Source organism: Narcine bancroftii, chromosome 1 (assembly GCF_036971445.1).
Source record: "Narcine bancroftii isolate sNarBan1 chromosome 1, sNarBan1.hap1, whole genome shotgun sequence".
Classification (NCBI taxonomy): Eukaryota; Metazoa; Chordata; class Chondrichthyes; order Torpediniformes; family Narcinidae; genus Narcine; species Narcine bancroftii.
The window spans coordinates 381,575,213-381,599,628 of record NC_091469.1 but is presented as its reverse complement, the minus strand read 5'-3'; the positions used below and the strand labels follow the sequence as shown (position 1 = coordinate 381,599,628).

The 24,416-nt window shown below is 37.8% G+C and overlaps 1 protein-coding gene across 5 annotated transcripts in view; it reads left to right on the top strand.

The window, feature by feature from the left end:
* Window positions 1-24,416, top strand: part of eci2 (enoyl-CoA delta isomerase 2) — a 90,990-nt gene that overhangs the window by 14,922 nt on the left and 51,652 nt on the right. For 3 of the 5 annotated variants that reach the window (XM_069913503.1, XM_069913499.1, XM_069913501.1), the window contains exons 2-3: window positions 11,725-11,881; window positions 19,045-19,143. In XM_069913503.1, coding sequence (XP_069769604.1) covers window positions 11,725-11,881; window positions 19,045-19,143 — 256 coding nt within the window. Of the gene's footprint in view, window positions 1-10,495; window positions 10,525-11,724; window positions 11,882-19,044; window positions 19,144-24,416 lie in introns of those variants that run through there. The other 2 variants (XM_069913500.1, XM_069913502.1) reach the window with 2 other exon arrangements.

The window sequence follows — 24,416 nt, the reverse complement described above, 5'->3', positions numbered from 1 at the left end:
AATTTTGGACCTTCTGGCTAGATAAGAACTAAGGATTGGAGGGGAAGGATCCATCTGTTGAGGTCCGTACAAAGGCTAATGATGTTGGTCGAACTGGAAAGGCAATTCTGCTGTGAGGTTATGAACAGCTTGAGACAAAAGAATTATGATGTCAGGTTTGTTACCTGAGCCTCATTCAAATTGACAAAAGATAAATAAAAGGGAAGTTGATGCTTGGCTCAAAGCATGGCAAGGGAAAATTGGGTTCAGATTTATAGGACACTAATACTGGGGAAGGAGAGAACTGTTCTGTTGGGTTGGGCATCTCAAACAATGCTGGGATCACAAATATAATTATGGCAGGGCTTTAAATTAAATGAGGATGAGAGTAAGAGCATAATGTTTAATCAAATCAAGGGAAAATGAGTGAATCGTGGTACACAATTAAGAGAAAATGTTAATTAAAAGTGTGAAAGAAAGGGGCAGAAAATACAAAAGCATGAAATACAAAGAGAATGCAAATGAGAGAACATGCATTCAGGGTAAAGGAGGGAAAGTTTAAAAGGAACTTTAGGGAAGGGTGGAATGAGGTGCCAGCTGAATAGACATTTAAGAAAAATTTGGACAGGTACATGGACAGGAAGGGTCTGAAGAGATATGGTCAGTGGGACTAGGCAGAAAAATAGTTCAGCACATACTAGAATGGTAAATCAAAGCTTAAAATGATTTATTTGAATTTAGCATTTGCATCAAGCTAAATGTGCTGAGTGTGCAGAAAGCAACCTCATAAGTCTTACAGAGCTATTGTTGCTGAGTGATCAGGACAGGGTGCTCAACTTTTGAGGCTATACCGTGTTTGAGAAAAATAAATCAATAGGGAAGGGAGGCAAGGTAAGAGCAATGCTGAGTCATGATATTGCGGTGAAATCAGTTTGGGTCGAAATTGTGAAGACCAGAGATTAGAATACATTATCTGCATAAGTGTCACCTCTCAATATGGTACAGCATAAATTATAAAACATCAAAAGTGTGTTTAAAGGGAAGCACAATAACATGGGAGATTTTGATCTGTATTGGACAAACCAGAATTAGCAAGGAACAAACTAGTCTGCTGGAGGAACTCAGCAAGTTAAACTGCTTAAGTGGAAGAAAAAGAATGGTTAATATTTTATCACTTGTGATTGGGATATTGTTAAATAACATGGAAGAATATGTAAATTAGTCTATCTGTTACCTCTAGGTGATTTGCCATGTCCTCCACCATGCTTTTGGAGCAGGATTCTTCAAGACAAGGAGGGGTATAGTTGGAAAGAGATTTTGTGGAGTGTGTCAAGTATTGTCTATTGGGGCAATATATTATAACATCCATCCAGGAACACAAAATTGCTGGAGGAACTCAGCTGGTCATTCAGCCTCCATAGAAAGCAATAGAGAGTTGACATTTTGAGCCTAAATCCTTCCACGGGTATCAGCTATTTTAGATTTTCTGAAGTAAGGAAAGATTAAAAGGAATGGTTTCAGATCCCTGAGGAAGTAGTGACCGACACATTTTAGAATTCCAGCTACGGTTTAGTGAGAATACTCTAAGTCCATGACCAACCACTCAACTTAAATAAGGGCAACTATCATTTTATGAAAGTGTAGTTGTCTGAAGTTACCTGGGCAAATAAACTAAGAGAAAGTTCAGTAGATGAGCAGTGGCAAATATTCAAAAACAAACCCATGTGAAAGAAATAGTTAACAAGGGAGGTCAAAGCTAATATTAAATTGACAAATAGGGCTTGTAAAATTGCAAGAGCTACTGGCAGGAAAGGGCTTGGAACTTTTTGGGGACCAACAATAAAGGTCTTTAAAAAGGTCTTAAGAAGGGAGAAATTGATTTTTAAGTGAAATCCTGCATGTATGAGATCACTAGAAAACAAGTTTGGTGATATTTACTTTGTTGGATGAAGGACTTGTACTGTGGTGTTTTTTTTTCTTCTTTGGCTTGGCTTCGCGGACGAAGATTTATGGAGGGGGTAAAAGTCCACGTCAGCTGCAGGCTCGATTGTGGCTGACAAGTCCGATGCAGGACAGGCAGACACGGTTGCAGGGGAAAATTGGTGGGTTGGGGTTGGGTGTTGGGTTTTCCTCCTTTGCCTTTTGTCAGTGAGGTGGGCTCTGCGGTCTTCTTCAAAGGAGGTTGCTGCCCGCCGAACTGTGAGGCGCCAAGATGCACGGTTTGAGGCGATATCAGCCCACTGGCGGTGGTCAATGTGGCAGGCACCAAGAGATTTCTTTAGGCAGTCCTTGTACCTCTTCTTTGGTGCACCTCTGTCACGGTGGCCAGTGGAGAGCTCGCCATATAACACGATCTTGGGAAGGCGATGGTCCTCCATTCTGGAGACGTGACCCACCCAGCGCAGCTGGATCTTCAGCAGCGTGGACTCGATGCTGTCGGCCTCTGCCATCTCGAGTACTTCGATGTTAGGGATGAAGTCACTCCAATGAATTTTGAGGATGGAGCAGAGACAACGCTAGTGGAAGCGTTCTAGGAGCCGTAGGTGATGCCGGTAGAGGACCCATGATTCGGAGCCGAACAGGAGTGTGGGTATGACAACGGCTCTGTATACGCTAATCTTTGTGAGGTTTTTCAGTTGGTTGTTTTTCCAGACTCTTTTGTGTAGTCTTCCAAAGGTGCTATTTGCCTTGGAGAGTCTGTTGTCTATCTCGTTGTCGATCCTTACATCTGATGAAGTGGTGCAGCCGAGATAGGTAAACTGGTTCTATATAATAACAGGAAATGAAGAAATTGTAGATACATTAAACCTAATTTTTTGCATCAGTCTTCACTATGGGGGACACTGCAAATCTCCCAAAGGTAACAGATCAGTTAATTTAAAAGCTCTTACAAGAGATAAAGTATTAAAGAAACCCGTTGGGCTAAAAGTAGACATATCGCAGGATCTAATGGCCTAAGGGTTTTGAAGGAAGTGGCTGTATAAATGGTGGGGTCATTGGGTGAAATTTTTCAAAACTCACTATATTAAAGGAGGACACCAGATAATTAGAAAACATCCAGTGCAATTCCCTTGTTCAAGAAGTTAGGCAGACTTGAAGGGTGGAACTATAGGCCAGTTAGTTTAACGTCTATTGTTGTCAAGTTGCTGGAATCACCAATCAAAGAAGAAATAACTACCGGTAATCACTCGGGAAAGCTCACATTTTTTTAATCAAAGATGAATTGAAAATTACTGTTGTGTGGACACTAGAGAGGTGGAATAAATAGGTCTCTTTCAGGTTGCAGGATGAAACAAGAGGGGTACCCAGAAATTATTATTGGCCTTCCATTATTTATGTATATTAATGACCGAGAGGAGAGCATGATCACACAATATGAGCATGCTGTTATGATAGTGCTAGTGATCTTCCTGACCACTAAAGAGAGTCAGAGACAAGTTGTTACAGCTCGTTGGATTCAAGATGGATGCATCCACATGGTCATGAGTTCTTTAGCTAATAAAATATAGTTGTTTTAAAAGAACCCAAGTTTTTTTTTATTGCAATAAAAAGAAACATCACATGGTACAGGAGTGAAATCAGTCAATATTAGCAGAAATGGAGAGTGTGAAGGATCCTGACACTGTAAATTGGACTGGCAATCTTGACCATGAGTGGAGGGTGTTCATTGATTCATGTTGTACCTGCAAGCCATTGGATTTGATAGCAAACCTGATGCATGGAAGATTGCACTACTACTTACCGTGCCGGACGGACCTCAAACACTAGAGGTTTTCAACACATTTGTTTTTGCCGAGGCAGAAGTCCAGGGCAAGTTCGGCAAGGTTATCGAGATGTTTGATGAACAATGTTCACAAAAAAAAATGAAATGTTTGAAAGGTACGTGTTTTGCTCATACATGCAGCTGCAGGGAGAGAGGTTTGCTACTATTTTAACGGACTTGAAATTAAACACAAGAACATGCAATTTTGGATTGCTGCAAGATTCAATGATCTGTGATCAAATAGTATTCAGGATTATTGATAAGAAAGTGAGAGAGGTTTCTACGAGAGACAGAGCTTACCTAAGCTGGAGCTGTGAAGCTATGCCACACCAGTGATTTAGCTGCAGCACACAAAAAAGTTCGGTGTTAGTTCAGAAGCCAGTGAAAATGAAAGCATAGTCGTAACCACGGTGTCAGAATACACACAAACAAAAAATGAGCTATAGAAAACAACAAAGATGGAGAGACATTCAATTGCAAACAACGTGGCATCAGCATGCACTAAAATAATGTCCCATCTATGGAAAAGTCTGTAATAAAGGCAAAGGGTAGATTCACTGTTTTTCCAAAGTGAAACAAAGCAGGTGAAAGCATGCACACTGTCCCCACTAGAAGAAATGCCCTCATTGGCATGGTAGTACAGGAAGATGATAAACTAAGTGTGAACAATGGAGCAGGACAAGTGGACTGTGTCATTACATTACAAATGGAACAAATATTCCTTTCAACTGGATAGGGGCAAAGGTCACTTTGATCTGTGACCGCGACATCAGGGCAATGAAAATAAAGCCATATATCCATGCAAATTCTGTACGACTCGAAGCCTATAATGGACAGAGCATCACTTTTAAGTTCACAGTACTCCCAGATGGACATGAATCTCTTGGGTGGCAAAGCATGTGGAAAACTTAAGCGTAGTCAAGAGGGTATATACACCAGGGAAACCTATTGTGTTAGCTGATGCATTATCCAGGGCAACAACGCAGAGTAAACCACACAATGAGAGTTCCAAAGTTCCATGTGAGCCTGATCACTGAAACGCTTCCTATATCTGATGTGAAATCCAAGCAGATCACAGCTGAAACAGAAAAAGACAGTTCCTCAGAAGATCATCAAGATTCTGAATGAAGAATGGGCTGAGAGGAATGTTGTCAATGGGCTACTCACGCAGTGGAATTGTCATTCCTCAATCACTGCAAACAGAAATGCTAAAAAGGATGCATTAGGGGCACCTTGGAATAAAAAATGCAAGGAGGGCCGTATCTGCTCTTTATTGGTCAGGGATGAATGCTGACATTGACAGGATGGCTTCCAGCTGTGAGACTTGTTTGAAAGCAGACAAAGGAACCCATGATCATAACTGACTTACTAGCAGAACCATGGCAAAAGTTGGGACTGATCTACTTCCATGGATAGAAATAATTATTTGCATGTTATTGATTATCGAACTATCCGGAGATTGCGCTTTCCTAATGTGTCTGCTACTTTTGTGATCAAATATGAAATTGATCTTTGCAAGACATGGAATTCTTCAAATTGTTTATAGTGACAATGGACTATGCTACAGTTATAGAGAATTCCAGAACTTTGCAGAGAGTATGATTTTCGACATGTGACTTTAAGTCCTCTGCATCCACAAATGGTAAAGCAGAGAAAGGAGTTCACATAGTTAAACAGTAGCTGAAGAAAGTAATAGACAGTGGCTTAGCTCTGTATCTTGGACTATTGAGTTAGAGGTTCACCACTTGAACATGGCATGTTACCAACTGAAGATGGTCAAATACAGAGAAGGAATCGAAAGACCTGTTGAAAATGCAAGAGACACTGCAGAAACAGACAAATGCAGTAGATCTGGCCTGCACAGCAACAGAGGAAACGCCATCAGTGCAAGACTGTAGTAGACCAGCAGACCTGATATTACAAACACCTGTGTAAAGAAGATCCACATGTGTTATCAAAGCACCTGACAGACTGAATCTCTAAAAGAAAAAGAACTACACACTTAAAAAGTTTGTGCTGCTGATGATTGTTTTTTTGTGTTGAACTTTAAATTGAAATGAATGCTGTATTAGTGTGTCATGTTGTTAGATTAAACATCTCAAGGAAAGGGGATGTAATGATAGGGTGCTAGTGATCCTCCTGACCACTAGAGAGAGTTGGAGACTAGTTGTTCCAGCTTGTAAATATAAAATGTTGGAGAGGCTGAGAGGTCAAATAGTGTCCTTTATGTAGCAAAGGTAAAAATACATAACCGACATTTCGGGCTTGAGCTCTTCAAAGTATGAGAGAATCCCAGCAGAGATATCAACAAAAAGTTGGGGAGGGGGGTGGCAAAGGCCGAAGGTGGAGAAAGGAGGGAGGAGACAGCCACAATGAGGGGGAGGAGGGATGGCTGGTTGGGTAAGGGAGGGAAGAATTGAAAGGCAGGAAAAGAGGAGGGGAAAGAAAAAGTGAGCAAGTTTAGCAGAAAGCAGAGAAGTCAATGTTAATGCCATCTGGCTGGAGTATGCCCAGATGGAAAATAATGTGTTCCTCCAATCTCCAGGTGGTCAGGGAAGGATAGTACATAAAGCCATTGACAGACATGTGAGTCTGGGAGTGTGACTCAGAATTAAAATGATTGGCTACTGGGAGGTCATTGTTGTTGCAGACGGAGAGGAGGTGCTCAGTGAAGCAATCTCCCAATCTGCAACTAGTCTCTTCGATGTAGAGAACGCCTCAAAGGGAATACTGGATGCAGTAAACAAATTCTGTGGATATAGTAGTTTTGCTTGAAAAGCCTGTTTGGGGCCCCAGATTATGATGAGGGAGGAGGTGAGAGTGCAAGTGTTGCACCTCCCATGGCCATGGGGAAAGTGCGGGGGGCAAGTGTTGCACCTCCCGTGGCTATGGGGAAGGTGTAGGGGGAGGGGGCAGTGGTGGAGGAATAAGTGGGGAAGGATGAGTGCACAAGGGAATCACAGAGGGAGCTGTTGCTGTGGAAGGCTGAGTGGAGAGAAGGAAAAATGTGTCTGATGGTGGGATAATGCAGTAAGTGCTGGAAAATCCGGCGGATAATGTGTTGGATGCAGAGGCTAGAAGGGTGGTAGGCGAGGATAAGGGGGATTCTATATTTGTTGTGTCTGGGGCAGAGGGGGCCAGGGCAGATGAGTGGGAAATGGAGGGAATAAGGTGTGAGGAAGTGTAATCAAGATAGTTCTGGGACTTAGTGCGTTTGTAATACATGTCGGTGGAAAGCTTGCCTCCCGAGTTGGAGACAGAGATATCGAGGAAGGGGAGAGTGTTAATGGAGATGGACTGCTATACATTCATTACATTCTGGGAAAGCACCAGGTTCAGGTTTTTCTGGAGAATTTTATAAGACTTTTTCCTTATTACTTACACCTATGCTCTATTTTTTGTGATTCATTTAAGTTGAGCAAGCTGCCACATTATTTTTTTTTAAGTTTCTACCTCGCTTAATCTTTATTTTTTTTAAAAAAAGCCAGTTGATTGATACAGGCCAATTTCTTTACTTAATGTTGATAACAAAATTTTATCTGAAGTTTTGGCTTGTAGGCATGAAAATATTTTGCCACTTGTATCTGATGATCAGAGTGGATTTATTAAAAATTGGTATTCCCATTTCAATATACACCTTTTATTAAATATATACTCCTAAGGAGATCTCAGAATGTGTGATATCTCTGAATGCAGAGACTCCTTTGAACAGGTAGAATGGAATTATTTTTAAGACTTTAGAAAAATTTAATTTTGGGGTTGACTTTATTCAGTGGATTAAATTATTATATCTAACCCCCTCTGCTTGTGTGCTTACTAATTTTCAGAATTCTAAACCATTTAAACTCCAACGTGGAACCAGACAGGGATGCCCTTTAAGTCCATTGCTTTTGACCTCACTCTAGAATCTTTAGCTTTCTGAGTATTTAATGATATTACTGGTATTTTAAGGAAGGGCACTGACCACAAAGTTTTGCATTATTCTGATGATTTATTGCTTTTTATTTCTAATCTTGAGACCTCATTGCCTTCTATGCTTTATTTACATTCTCATTTTAGTCAATTTTGAGGTTATAAGTTGAATTTACATAAAAGTGAACTCTTTTTTTGAATAATTTGGCAATAATTGTAAGAAACCAATTTACTTGTTTGGGTGTAACAATTACTAAGAATTATAAACACTTATTTAAAATTTTTTTGATACTTTAATAAAATACGAGAGGAGCATTATCAAACTGGTCGCCCCTTTCTTTATTGTTGGTCCAATCAACTCTTATTCAACGAATATCTTACCTAATGGTCAATGCCAGGGCTCGTGTAAGCGGCCTTGGTGTTGGGAGCTCCGGTAAGTCGGCGGCCAAGGCCAGGGCTTGGGTCACCGTTGTTGTTGCAGCTCATTGGGTTCAAGTTTTTTAGCTATTAAAATTTAGTTGTTTTAAAAGAACCCAATTTTCTTTATTACAGTAAAAATAAACATCACATGTTGCATTGAAGGTATTGTGACTGCAATTCTGTGACTCATGATTAAGATAGATTGAGTGATTGGGTAAAAACTTAGCAAATGGAATTCAAAGTCAGAAACTTAGGTCATGCATTTCAGTTGGAGGAATCAAAATGTAGATTATTACCTTAATAGTGAAATTCATTGGAATCTTGGAGCCCTAGTTAGTGCGTGAATAACAAAAAGTTAGCAGGAAGATGCAGTCAGTTGTTAAGTCAAAAATATGCATTGGCCTTTTTCAAAGAGATTGGAGTTCAGAAATAGTCATGTTGCAGTTGTATAAAGTGTTGGTGAAATCACAACTGGAATGCTCCACACAATTTTGGTCCACTTACCTGAATAAGATTCACTAGCCTAACAAGATTATATGATCAAGAGAAGGTAAACAGGTTGGGTCTGTGTAAAATAAGGGGTGTCCTTATTGAGACAATCAAGATCCTGAGGGAGCATATTGAGATTCTTCACTGATGAGACAGTCTCAAACAAAGTGTCATTGCTGCAAAATGAAAGGTTACTTGGTATTTGAAGATCAATGTAGGACCTGTTTCTGAGCTGTAGGGTAAGTTATTCATAGTTTACTTGCAAATTAAAATAATGTTGAAAGCTTGCTTCATTAAGTCTAGAAAATAAATTCATAAATGCTGGATTTGAACAAGAAATCATAATCAGACTTTACTTCTGCTAAATTCATGATATTTTCTTGTATCGTGATAGTAAAATGTACAGCTCTGTATACAATAATCATTAAGAATTATTACTTCTTTCTTTCTCGTACTCATAAGATATTCTTGTTATGTGCTAGCAAGGTAATAAATACCCATTCATCAAAAGATTATATTCCATTTTTTTCCTTGGATGTTTCGATTGGCCAGTATTTTGAATATTTTAGGTAGAACTGGATCCTTGACTTTCTCATCAGAAGACCACAGACAGTACAAATTGGAAACAACATTTCCTCCTCACTGATCAACACATTCATCCACAACAGTGTGGCCAGGCACAATTCCAATGCTATCTATAAGTTTGCCAATGACACCACAGTTGTTGGGAGAATCTCAAACGGCAATGAGGAAGCATGCAGGAGGGAGATAGATAAGCTCTTTGAGTGATATCACATCAACAATCTTGTGCTCAACATTAGCAAAACCAAGGAGATAATTGTGGACTTCAGGAGGGAGTCAGAGGAACATGGCCCGGTCCTCATCGAGGGCTCAGTAGTGGAGAGGGTCAACAACTTTAAATTCCTGGGTGTCAGCATCTCCGAGGATTTGTCATGGAGTCTGTGTTGATGCAATCATGAAGAAGGCCCACCTGCAGATATACTTTGTGAGGTGCTTGAGGAGATTCGGTATGTCACTAAAGTGTCTCAAAAACTTCTGCAGGTGTACCATGGAGAGCATTCTGGCTGGTTGCATCACTGTCTGGTATGAAAGCACCAAATCTCAGGACAAGAATAAACTCCAGAAGGTTGTTAACTCGGCCTGCGACATCACAGGCATCACATTTCACTCCATCAAGGACATCTACATGAAGTGGTGATTTTAAAAAGCAGACTCTATTCCCAAAGACCCTCATCACTCAGGCCATGCCCTCTTCACTCTACCTACCATTGGGAAGGAGGTACAGAAGCCTAAAGACGAGCATTCAAGTATCAATAGCACAGGGACAGCTTCTTCCATGCTGCAATTAGATTCCTGTATGATCAATTAACCAAAGACACTGCCTTACTTTTCGTGCACTATTATTTAATTTTTTTTGTATATTAGTGTTGTAAGATGGCTCATTTGTACTGTGATGCTACCGCAAAACACTGAATTTCATGACTTGTTCATAACAATAAATTCTGATTCTGAGAACATTTCAAGTTCTACAGTGTTTGATTTAACAGTTTATTGTAAACACTGCATCCGCCAATTCTTTGGAGGTGACGTGGCACATATGACTCACAACTGAGTCTGTTAATTTATTCAGAAAAAGTCTGCTCCAAGACTGAATGGAAGCTACAGCAACTCCTAATAGAAGTAGAGTTCTTTATCTAGAAAAGACCAGAAAATGAAAGATAGTAATTTTGCAGAAATTTTATCTTTTTCAGATCTGTGGTCCAAATTTAGTGCAATTGAGCACTAAAGGTTGGTACTTCACAAAGAAATACAAGCAGTAAAGTACATCATGGAAGGAAACTGTTTCGCCCATTTCGTCTGTGCAGGTTGAATACAGCCTACCCAGCTAAATCCCATCTTCTGGCACTGTCCATATCTCTGCACCTCATGACCTTTCAAAGGTTCATCCACAAACTTTTTAAATGCAATGTGTCTCCGCTTCTCATACTCTTTCAGACAATGATAGTCATAAACAGTTCTTGTGTAACCATCTATACACTGGCTAATAAAGGAAAATATTCCAGATACCATTTTAACAACTTGAGTTGATCTGCCTTTTAAGGAGTTGTGGGCCCAAATTCCAAGATTTATCTGTTCCTCTCAACCACTCAAAATTCTCCTGTTCATTGTAAAACATTGCCTCATAAGACTTACTTTCCAATTCAGACAACATCCTGGTAAATCTCCTCTGCAACCTCTCCTATAATGAGGTGACCAGAACTGACACAATATTCTAAGTGAGGTCTCACCAGAGATTTGTAGAGCTGCATCATGACCTCTTGACTCTTGAACTCAATCCCCTTATTAATGAAACCCAGCATCTCACATGCCTTGTTAACTATCCTATCAACTTGCGTGGCAACTTTGAGAGATGTATGGATTGGGATCCCAAGTATCTGACCATTAACCGTATACTCAGCCTTCTGTTTTGACTTTCCTAAATACATCACCTCACACTTATCTGGATTGGACTCCATCTGATGTTTCTCCACCCAACTCTGCATCCAGTCTGTCCTTTTTAACCTATGACAATCTTAAGCATTATCTACAACTCTTCCAGCCTTTGTATCATCTGCAAACATACTGACCTATCCTTCTGCTTCTTCATCTAGGTCATTTATAAAAATCACAAATAACAGGGGTCCAAGAACAGATCCCTGCAGAATTCAACTAGTCACTGACCTCCAAACTGAATACCACTACTACTCTGCCTTTACATGCAAGCCAATTTTTAATTCACACAATCAAGATTCCATGGATCCCATGCTTCATGACTTTCTGAATAAGTCTCTCCTGGGGAACCTTATCAAAAGCCTGACTAAAATTCACTTACACCACCTTCCTACCTTCATCGGTTTCTTTTGTAACCTCCTCAAAGAACTCAATTAGGATTGTGAGGCATGACCTTCCCTTCACAAAGCCATGCTGACTATCCTTGAGTAGACTGAAATTCAAATCCTTATAAATCCTCTCCAATAGTGTGCACACCACTGCTTAATACTCAGTAATTCCCAGGATTCTCCCGATATTTTTTTTTAAACAAGGTTACCACATTTGCCATTTTCTATCTTAATTTTGGCTTGATTTGTTTAATTTCACAGATTGGCTCAGAGTTTACCAGCAATTAATTTGAATGTGACTGGGGCAGCCATGGTTGCAACAGAAGCCGAATTTGATAATGCAAAGGATAAAGTGAAGACTTTAAAGAATGATCCAGGAAATGAAGTAAAATTGAAGATGTATGCATTGTTTAAACAGGTGATGTATTTAAAATTGAAAAATGCAGTGATTAATTAGAAAAGGAGTGTCCTCTATGAAAGCCATTCACCTAACTCATTTGGTTAGGACAGGGGTGGCCAAACTTGCTTCAGATGTTTGACAGCCACAACACATACAAAAATATTACATACATGTTTTTACTTTTACATGTGCATTTTGTTACATAACTTTGAATAAATATTAAGAAATATATGTACGTAATAATATTCATGTATGTTGTTTTAAACTGCATATTTGTATTTGTTTAAATTATCAAAAAGTGACATACTTTCAAAATTCTGACTGATTTTCTGTTGAGATATCTGCCCATGGCAGCAATAGAGGCTGCCTTATTGAGTATATTTAAGATAAAGTAAAGATAGATTTTTGAATCGTATGGGAATTGAGGGTTAGGGGGGGGGGGGGGGGGTGGAAGGCAGAACTGGGAACATGGCCAGATCAACTATGATCTCACTGAATGTGAGAGCAGACTTGACTGGCTGGATGGATGACTTTTGTTTCTGCTTGTTCTCTTTGGAATCGCCTCTGCCACTGGTCACTGCAGATACCTGCTCCATTGCAGCATCCACAGCTGAGTGCATGATGTGGGAAGCGACCCGATACAAAGCTGCCTCCTGCAGCAGGCCGATGCCACGGGACTTGCTCTGGCTGCAGGGATTCGGAGTGTCCTAAGGCAGTTCGAGAGTTCAGGTGTCTTCTCCAGACGTCATATTTACATGAGCCACACATTACACGTCAAAGAGCTACATATAGCTCACGAGCCACAGTTTGGTCACCCCTAGATTAAGTGAATAGCTTTCATAGAGACGATCGGAATTTGTTTTAATGCATGCTATCTTTTTAAAATATTTTTATTTTTAAAAAGCATATCATTTGGGGGCATGGCATGATGGTGTAGGTTGGAGATGTGGAAAACGCCTCTCCCAGTTTTTTTTTTAAATAATTTAAAACCTAATTTTTTTTTTAAGAATTTAAATTTTTCTTAAACTTAAGAGCTTTGTGATTTGTTTATCAATGGCTATAAGAAAAGAGAAAACACAAGCAACTAAGAAAACAAATTGCTGAAGAAGTTGGGCCAATGTTGATGATGGATCCTTGGGTTCAAGTTCCTCTTCCTTCCAGAGTGGTCTGCGCTGCGATGGCAAAGATTAATATGACTCCAGTGCCATCTCTCTGGGGAACCGGTGAAGATGGGGCTGGAGTCCAGAAGAAGACGATCGAGTTGCAGATGTCACAGGAATAACTGCGCATGCACGAAGGAATAGCCTGTTTCCCTATGGGGAACAGTAGAACCAACTAAGTCTCTGGTCACGAGCGTTACTAGTAAGACCCACAGTCACTTGTTGATTCAATTAGGCATTGAATTAGGAAGATCTTCAAGTGTTTCAGGAGGAGAAAAAGAAGGTGATCAAGACACAGAGAAGGAAGAATTGGAGGGACCAGGAGCAGAATGTGAAAAGAAAAAAGCCCAACTGATTCAAGGGATTGAAGGAATACAATTTAAGTATCCTGAAGCTGAAATTAAAGGTATTGAAGCTCATCAACAAACTTCTATAATTACCAATCAAATGCAATTATTGTAAAAACATATGGACATGCAATTTGTATCTGTCAGAAATGATGCTAAAGCACAATTTGAATAAGTTAAGTGAAATGAAAAATATTTTTTAAAAATGGCAAAATGTAACGAAGCTGTTGAAAAAGTTAAAATTCAAGTCCAGAAAATTGAAGATTATATTCAAGATTATCATTATGATGTAGAACAATGTAAAGATAGTCAATAAAATTGAAGATTATTTTATGATTTGAGATGTCCAAAGGAAAGAACTTTTACAAAAGGTTGACGTATTAGAAAACCATATCTGCAGGAATAATGTTAAGATTGTGGTGTTACCTGAAGATTTTGAAGGCCCTAATCCAGAACAATTTTTTTCAAAAATGGATTCCAGAAATTCTGGGTCCTGAGAATTTTTTAAATGAACTTGAGCTGGATAGAGTTCTCTTTCTCAGGTTGATCTGCCAAACTAATAAAAAAATATCATTTCCAGGACAAGCACCACGCTTGATTTTGATTAGATGCTAACGTTACCAAGATAAGGGAATGATATTAAGATCAGCAGTTCAAAATGCTCAAAAACATCAAGGTCGATTAGTGGTGGAAAATAATAAAGTATTTTTTAATGTGGATTTGAGTGTGTCGATTGTGAAAAGAAGAAAGGAGTTTAATCCTGCGAAATCTGTCTGTAGCGGGCGTCAAAAGAACCAAAGACTTGTTGATCCAAACCAAGGTTTTTATTAACTAAAAGACTGGAGCATATCACAAGTAGGTTGACCAATCCAGAATGACCTGGTCTGGCTAGGAGCAATCCTTTAAGACCTGCCAGTAGGTGTGGCTACACTCTCAGCCAATCACAGTCATCCTACACTACCATCTGTACATGTGTACATGTACACATTGGTGATAGAATCTGTTCTATCATACGGTCTTTCAGGAAAAAGGATATAGATTCTCATTTCGATACACAGCCACACTAAAGTATATCCTGGAGAATTTGCAAATTCTCTTCCGAATATTAAACAAGATCAACATGGATGCTCAGAGTCAAACTATTCAGCAAAATTTGGCAGATCAACCTGAGAAAGAGAAAACTGAGCAACAGATGACAGAACAGAAAAACTTGGTTAAGATGGATGATGATCAAGTGAATAAAAAATTCAAAGAAGCTTTTTATGCTTATAAATGAACTGCTTGATTAAAGCAATCTATATTCTGTCCGGGGGAGGCGGACCTTTAGTCTTTTTCTTCCGTAGCCGCGTCCCACTTCCTGTGCAGTAGAGGGAAGTAGTGCTGATCTTTATCGCTATTTTTTTTAGGGGTTTTTTTATGTACTCCTTTTTCTTTTCCCTTTTCCTTGTTCAGAGATGTCAAATTTAATTGAAAGTTTGTCTGGAGTGGGGTTCCAGTGGGATGGGTGGCGAGAGTTCTTTAACTTTTGGACTTGAGAAATGACAACTAATAATATATTAAAATTTGTGAGTTTTAACATATATGGGCTTAATAATAAAATTAAGAGAAAGGTTTTGAAATATATTAAAAAATTGGAAGTTGATAGTGATTTTTTGCAAGAAACACACTTAACTGAAAAAGAACATCAAAAATTTAAAAGAAATTGGGTAGGTCAAGTGGTAGCCTCTTTGTTTAATTCTAAAACAAGAGGAGTTGCTATTTTGATTAATAAGAAAGTTCCTGTTACGAGCCCAGAGGAGCCCATAACCCAGCAGCAATAAATATTTCCCAAGACAAATGATTACTTAAGCAAAAGTTTCTTTTAATTATCTTTAAACATGAAAAAATAATCACACTTTAACTTATCACTATTGACTTAACTAACTTAACCCCCTTCTAATTCTAACCACACATGTATGTAATGTGTGTAAGTTCAGAAAAGTTATTTGATTCACAGTCCAATCTCACTTCTCATTCTTCCAAGTTCACTGGTTGCAGGCAATTCTTATACTGTGCACAGAATTTAACATTTATAAAATTCACCAGGTGCTGAGGTTTGTAAGGTTAATGGTTACCACTCAGGAAGGTTCTTGTTGGTTTTCAGAGAGAGATTTGTTGTTCCAGGTCACCCACAACTGATTTACTTCCATCAGCCACTTCAGAGTCTTGCCAAAGAAACTTGCCCCTGCAAGGTTCTCCAGATGATAACCTCTTTCTTTCAGGTCACCACAGAGTGCCTTTTTGTTTCTCTTTTTCCGGGTGAGACATTAGACAGCCATTCCTCTCCTCTTGCATGACCCACAAGGGCTTTGACCAGGGTGAACGAAGCACTCACAACTTGTCCTTCAAGTGGGGTTTTCCACAAGCTTGCCAGCTTGTCCTGTTCCAGCCCCAGTTGCTGCTGCTGACTGTAAAACTGTTGGACTGATCTGTGTGTGTGTGTGTGTGTCTCTCTCTCTCCCTCCCTCCCAGAGAAAAAAACCTGTTTGACTCTCTTTGCTTGCGAAACCACATGACCTTCTTAGAACAGCAAGTTCCCCTCCAGACAGTCTGCGGCTCTGACAAGCTCTTTCATCTGTTGCCTTTTTGTAAACAACAATCCATTAGTGAAGTCTCTTGGGCACTCTCCAAAGCTTTTGCAAAGGCTCTGAGGCCTCGATATGCCTAGCATGAGCAGAGCTCCAGTATTTTAAATAAGATCTGTTTTAAATTGTTTGTATGTGACCTACATTTACAATCCCTGCCCCAATTTATTTCCCAAAAACCTATCTATATTCTATCACACTGTTAAGATTCAGTCAGTGGTTACGGATCCTACTGGGAGACTTGTTTTGGTACATTGTTAAGTTTACTCAGAGACGTGGACACTTATGTCTATATAATCACCCAGCATAGATGATGAGAGATTTATTCATGATTCTTCTATGTATCTTGCTGAGGAACGTGAAAAGGTTCTAATTGGAGGAGATTTTAATTGTTGTCTTGATCCAATTTTGGATAAATAATAAATATGTTACGAGGACTAAAATTGTGAAATATCGTCATGACTCTTACTCGAGAATAGATATATTTTTAATGTCAGCCCAGTTACAGGTAAGAGTTGTGCATGCAAAATATAAAGCTAAGATTTTATCTGATCATTTACCATTTTTGATGTCATGTATAATTTCTGAAAAGGAAAAATTGTTTTATAAATGGAGATTTAATTCTACATTGTTGAAAAGGGTAGATTTTTATGAATTTATAAAAAATCTAATTCAATAATTTTTAGAAATTCTAATTGTCTAGAAAATAAATTTACTTTATGGATGCTTTGAAAACTTAGTTGAGAGGTCCACTCAACAAAAATTAAGGATTGTGTTAAAAAATTGGACTGGAGAAATAAAAAGAAAATTTGGAAAAAGACTTGCAGAGTGGTTTCTAAGAAACAAAGGGAAAAGGGAAATTTTATTATAATTCTATACAGACTTACAGAACTGAAAAAAATAATTGAGAAAACTATCAAAAGTATTATAAATTTGGGGAAAAGAGCGCACAAAGTTTTGGCTTGGCAATTAAAGACAACAAACTTCAAGAACAATTAATGCTGTTAAAAATAATTCTAAGAAGATTACTTATGAACTTCAAGAAATAAATGATTCTTTTAAAGATTATTATTTTAATTTGTATAGATCTCATTTTGTTACTGATGAAGTTCAACTTGATTTTTTTTGTCAAAGATTAGTTTACGTGTTTTAGATTGTCAAGATCAGAAAGATTTAGATGCTCCATTTACATTAAGAGAAATTATTGAGGCTCTTAATTCTTTGCAAAGTGGTATGTCACCAGGAGAGGATAGTTTCCCACCTGAATTTTACAAGAAATTTAAAGATTAGTTAACTCCTTTTATGGAGGTGTTGAAACCAGCAATGGAAATTCATTCTCATCCAGAATCTTTTTCAATTGCAATTATAACTGTGGGACCTAAGAAAGATAAAGATTTATTGAAAATTTAATCATATAGGTCAAAATCTTTATTAAATGTTGATAATAAAATTATAGCTAAAGTTTTGTTGAATAGAATGACTAGACATTTACCAAATTTAATGCGTATGGATCGAACTAGTTTTGTTAAAAAATGTCATTCGGCATATGGAAGGGTAAGATGTCGAGAGTCTCTACAGAAAAATTAACCTGGAAATATGAATTGGGAGATTTATTACTCCCTAATTTAAAAAATTACTATTGAGCGGCACAGATGAGATTTCTTACTTTCTTTTTTGAAGAAGGAGCTAAAACTGCATGGCTGGGAATAGAATTGGATAAAATAGGAGAGAGAATGGCAGAGAATTTTATATATAAATGGGATGTGAAATTAATAACTGGTGGGAGAGAAACCCCTTTGTTAAAACATTTAATAAATATTTGGTATAAAATAAATAGAGATATTGGAACAAGAGGAGAGCTTATCTCCTAAAACTCCTCTGACTCATAACAGGCTTATACCATGTACAATTGGTAATCAATTTTTTGAAATCTTGTCCCATAAAGAGATCAGGTTTATGAGCAAGGACAAATTATTTCACTTGAACAATTAAAAAATAAATATGTAATTCTAAAACCTTGACTTGCTACTTGACTTGTTGAGTTGCTCCAGCAAAATGTTTGGATCCTTTCGATTTATTTATTTTTTTAACCTTGAAGGGCTCAAGCCTGAAACGTTGGTTATGTATTATCTATCTTTGGGATATAAAGTGCACTGTTTGACTTGCTGAGCTTCTCCAGCATTGTGTTTTATTAATATCTTTATTCATTTTGTGAAAAGATCACATGCAAAATTATCAGAAAATATCTTTGAGTAAATTTATTGCTTTATTTTGCTTTTCTTCAAACCTTCCTCTTCCTTGCTAGCCCACTGTTGAAATTAAAATTAAATTTAAATTTGAAAATAAGGCTATTTACCATTTTTTTAAATCTTTGTGCCACAGTTCATTCAGCCAATTCTGCTGGCTGGGGAAAAACTGCTAAAATAGATCTGGTTTTTTTTTTCTCAGACCTCAGAAATTACAAGTTCCCTTTTTGAAAGTTAATGCAAAATCAATCATTACTAGATTTGGTATCACTCTTGTCTCTGGGGATTGAGCCAAAATTCTAAATGTACATTCAAATGTAATGCTGAGAGTCAACTACACTGTCAATATGTTGTCTTCAGAATGAAATGCTATATCAGGTTCTCTTTCTTTGATGAATGTGAAAGGTATCACTGTACTATTTCAAAGAAAAGCAGGAAAGTTCTCTCTAATTTTTTATTATTATTGCTCAATCAGCATCATTAAAAAATATGATCATTATACCAGTAGGCTACTGTGTTTCCTACATTATAAAGTGACTATTCTTCAAATATAGTTAATTGGCCTTAAAGCATATTGAGATCATTTGTGATCATTGAAGGTAATCCACAAAATACTCTGAGCCTTCTTGTATACTTTATTTTTTTCACCACTACCTTTTCAGGCATTTTATTCTATGTGATAATTGTGATGCTATTTACATGCCAATTATTTTAAATCTGTGATTATCCAGTGAGGAAACTTGAGTTAACCAATGCTTATAATTTTCTATCCATTGAAATTTTTTTTTTAAATATTTGTTTTAGGCAACACAAGGTCCCTGCAGTTCACCAAAGCCAAGTATGTTGGACTTTGTCAACAAGGCAAAATGGGAGGCTTGGAATTCACTTGGGAAAACATCCAAGGTATTTTTATGATTTTATTAAAGTGGATTTTTTTTTTCAAATAAAAAATATGAACTGAATTCCGTTCCAGTCTGAAAGTATTCTCAGTATAATTTGTTATCTATGTACATCACTTAAAAAGTTGTAGTGGGCAGTCAGTTTTTTTTTAATGCAGTTCTGTCAATTTTTGTATTTTTAAAAATAGTTTCTCGTTTACAATAGAATCAGCTCACTACTCTTCACTTTTGGATCATTCTGTATGATAAATAAAATAAATTACTTAGCCTATCACTATCTGACCAAATAATATCATCATTTTTTTTCCAAACTTTATTTAAAAGCAAACAGAAACATAGCATACAATATAAAAATAGTCAAAGAAGATTTTTCATTAATACCCATCCCCCCCCCCCAACTCCCACCCAGCTCCCTTAAGGGGAGCAAAAAAATAAAAATATTAATTTATATATTTTTAAAAATTTTTATGTTAACATTTCAAAGTATATCTAAATGAATATATTTCAAATACAGAGACCACTTAATAACAAAAGAAGAATAATTATCATGTAAAGTATAAGTAATTTTTTCCATAATAACACATACTTTCAATTCATTATGCCAACAAGCTATATTAATCTCAGTATCATCTTTCCAGGTACTAGCAACACATTTACGCGCTACTGATAACACCAAACGTACAAAAGCAATTTGAATTTTATCCAATCCCATTCCTCTTAACGAATATAAATTTCCCAACAAAAAATTTGTTGGATCTAGCAGTAGTATAAAATTATATAATTTCTCCAAAGCTACTTTAATTCCTTGCCAAAATGATTGAACTTTAACAAAATTCCATACAGCATGTCCAGTGAGGCTGTTTGGGTGGAATTGAGGGGTGAAGGAGGCATGAGGGTGCTAATAGGGGTGTATTACAAACCACCAAATGGGTCAAGAAAACTAGAGGAGCAAATGTGTAGAGAGATAACGTATATGTGTGAGAATCATAAGGTAGTGATCATGGGAGATTTTAACTTCCCTCACATTGATCGGGATACCCATACAGTTAGAGGGCTGGATGGGCTAGAGTTCGTTAAATGTGTTCAAGATTGTTTTCTGAATCAATTAGTAGAAGAACCGACTTGGGACAGTGTAATACTGGATCTCATGTTAGGGAATGAGCTAGGTCAGGTATCAGACATTAATGTTGGAGCTCCAATTGGGTCTAGTGATCATAATTCTGTTGGTTTTAAGGTAGTTTTAGGGAAGAGCAAGGAGGGGCCTAAAGTTGAGGTTCTGGATTGGAGAAGAGCAAATTTCGAAGGAATAAGAAGGGATTTGGGGAGTATTGAGTGGGACAGGATATTTTCAGGTGAGGGTGTAAATGAGAAATGGAGGATATTCAAAAAAGAAATTTTGAGGGTACAGAGTAGTTATGTCCCAGTGAAGATCAAAGGAAAGGCTGGAAGTCATAGGGAGGCTTGGTTTTCGAGGAATATTGGAAATTTGGTTAGGAGAAAAAGGGAGGTGTACAAGAGGTATAAAGAACAGAGAGCTGACAATTTGAAGGAGGACTACAAGGAGTGTAGAAGAATCTTAAGAAAGAAATTAGAAAGGCCGAAAAAAGGCACGAAGAGGCTTTGGCAGACAGAGTAAAAATAAATCCATAGGGTTTCTATAGGTACATTAAAAGTAAAAGATTAGTGAGGGGTAAAATTGGACCCCTTGTAGATAGTGAGGGTAGGCTGAGTGAGAAGTCAGAGGAAATGTGGGAAATTTTGAATGATTTCTTTGCCTCGGTATTTACTAGGGAAAAAAATATTGAACCAGTTGAGGTAAAGAAAAATAATGGGGAGGTAATGAAGCATATAAGGATAACCGAGGAGGTAGTGATGGCTGTGTTGTAAAATAAAAAGATGGATAAATCTCCGGGACCGGACAAAATATTCCCAAGGACACTCAGGGAGGCTAGTGGACAGATAGTGGGGCCATTAACAGAGATATTTAGGATGTCACTGGCCACGGGGGTAGTGCCAAAGGATTGGAGGATGGCGCATGTGGTTCCGCTGTTTAAGAAAGGGTCTAAATGTAAACCTGGGAATTATAGGCCCGTGAGTCGGATGTCTGTGGTGGGCAAGTTGATGGAAAGTGTTCTGAGGGATGGTATTTACAAATATTTGGAGGTACAGGGATTGCTAGGGAATAATCAGCATGGTTTTGTCAGGGGTAGATCATGCTTGACAAACCTGATTGAGTTTTTCGAGGGGGTTACAAAAAAGGTTGATGAAGGGAAAGCTGTGGATGTTGTCTATTTAGACTTTAGTAAAGCTTTTGACAAAGTTCCCCACAGGAGGTTAGGAAAAAAAGTGGAGGCATTAGGTATAAATGAGGAGGTAGTGAAATTGATTCAGCAATGGTTGGATGGGAGGTGTCAGAGAGTAGTGGTAGAAAATTGTTTGTCCAATTGGAGGCCGGTGACTAGTGGAGTTCCTCAGGGATCGGTCCTGGGTCCACTATTGTTGGTTTTATATATATTAACGATCTGGAAGCAGGGGTGGATAATTGGATAAGCAAGTTTGCGGATGATACAAAGATTGGTGGTGTTGTGGACAGTAAGGAAGATTACCGTAGATTAAAAGGTGATTTAGGAAGGCTGGAGGTGTGGGCTGAGAAATGGCTGATGGAATTTAATACAGATTAAGTGTGAGGTGCTGCATTTTGGAAAGGCAAATTTAAATAGGTCATATGCATTAAATGGTAGGCTATTGAGATGTGCAGAGCAACAAAGGGATTTAGCAGTGATGGTGAGGAGTCTCCAGGTGGCGCTCATGGAGTGAACACGTTTTGGTTTTTGCTCCATAAAATATACTATTTTTAACCTGTATCCACCTTTGAACTAACTTCACAGAAGTCAGAAAGATCTTTATTATTTCTCTAATTATACTTGAGTCTGAAAATTTTGAAGAAATGACTGAAGGAAAAGCTACACGAGCTAAAACCCGGGCAGAAGAAGGTAACGGCCGAGAGAAGAAACAACCAGACATTAAACTAAGTGAGATGACCTTCACTGACTTTTTAAAATTCTTTCGTGATGAATTCAAAGATGTTTGTCGCAAAAAAGACCTAGCTGAACTTCGTACAGCTTTAATTGCCTCAGAAGCTGAAACCAAAAAACAACGTACCTTAATTGCAGCTCTTCAAACTGAAGTTCAACAAAAAGAGATTATACTGACTGAGGTCGAACAGAAACTTTCCAAAGCAATTAAACAACTAGAAGCACTCCAACTGAAAAGCATTGATTCAGAGAACCGTTCCAGAAGACAAAATATTCGTTTGGTTGGAATTCCTGAAGCCATTGAGAAAGGAGATCTCCTGACGTTTTTTGCCGAGCTTTTAAAAGAAGCATACCCATTCGAATTCCCTGCTGATCCACCGCTACTTGATAGAGTACATCGTATCTGGAACCGAAATGCTGAAGCTTCCAAACCCAGAGTGGTGATGGTCCGTATGCATTACGTGAGTACAAAGGATAGATTGATTCGTACAGCCAGAAGACTTGGAAATGTGACTGTTCGTGGCTTTAGTCTAAGAGCCTATGAAGATTTTAGTCCGGAGGTAGTACGCGCTCGAAGACTGTTTAAAGATCTGATGTTCGAATGTTTTGAGAAGAAACTGAAACCTGCGCTCCTGTATCCTGCGAGGCTCAGGATTTCTCCGGAGAACCAAGCTCGTCAAATATTCGACTCCGTGTCTGCAGCACGGAACTACCTGTCGGCTAATTTCCCGTCTAGCGCGACCTCTCAGCCCGAGTGACCGATTAAAAATGCGGTAGATATTGGTCTTTTTCAGGTTAATAGTCAGATTCTGATCTCTGACCATTCGAAAAGTAATAGATCATTATAGCTCTAATTATCCTGTTCATCTTTAACACATTTTTATATATTTTCTTTCTCCTCTGTGAGAAATTTTTTTAAAATATATAAGTGTATGTTTAATTTTATATTAATATATACTAATAATATGATTATATTCTTTACTATTTTATTTCTGAATTACTGAAAATGGCGATTTTTTATCTTTTGTTTATTAAAACTTTTCATGGTTTTTTTTTTACATTCGCCATTTTCTCTTTGTCTTTCTTCATAAACTAATTTTAAAATGATTTAACTCTTTATGACTTTGTTTTATCAGTAGGTACTACACAATTACGATTTTTCTTTTATTTCTTTTTAAATATTTTTCTTTCAATATTTAGTATTTGATTTTAGCTTTTTATAAGTTTAGGTGGTGGATCTTATCTTAATATTAGGAGCTGCCGTCTGAAGACATGGGGGTAGGTTTAGTATTATCTCTTTTTTCTCTGATCACTCTCTGGTCAGATGGGGGGCTTTGTGGGTGGGGGGTGGGTTTTGTTTTTCCTTCAGGGGTTCTTATGTTTCATTTTCTTTTGTTTTTTCTTGATTTTTCTTTTAGAACTACAGATATGGCTGACACGTCGTCATTTCCGGTCCTTCCTTATATCTTAATTCTTCTTCCGGGCGCATGGGTCCCTGCTTTGGTTAACCCTTTATATACTGAAGGGTTGACCTAAGTAATGGATCAAAACATTAATTTTGTCTCTTGGAATGCTAATGGTCTAAACAACATGTTTAAAAGGAGGAAGGTCTTTAAAGTATTCCAGAGACTGAAAGCACAGATTATTTTTTTACAGGAGACTCATGTGAGGAAGGAGGATAATCTGCGTTTTTTTAAATCTTGGAAAGGCCCACAATTTCATGCCAACTCATGCTCTAAGACTCGAGGTGTATCTATTTTTATTGATCCCCCTATTACATTTGTTCAACATGACATCACTGTAGACCCTAATGGCAGATTTTTATTGGTTACTGGGTTATTATTCAATATTAAGGTTGTCATGGTTAATGTTTATGCCCCGAATGTAGATCACCCTGAGTTTTTTAGATCTTTGTTTACTATTTTACCCAATCTAAATGAATATCATTTAATAATGGGTGGGGATTCTAACTGTTGTCTGAATCCCCTGCTAGATAGGTCGAAACCTTCACAGCTCCTACCGAATAAATCGGCTACATATATTAACTCTTTCCTTACTAACTCTGGAGCTGTTGATATTTGGAGATTTCTTCACCCGACAGATAAAGAGTTTTCCTTTTTTTTCTCATGTATACCATTCATACTCGAGAATTGATCACTTTTTTATTGATTCACGTTTTATTCCACTTGTAACTGCTTGTAAGTATGACATTATAGCCATTTCGGATCACTCTCCATTACAA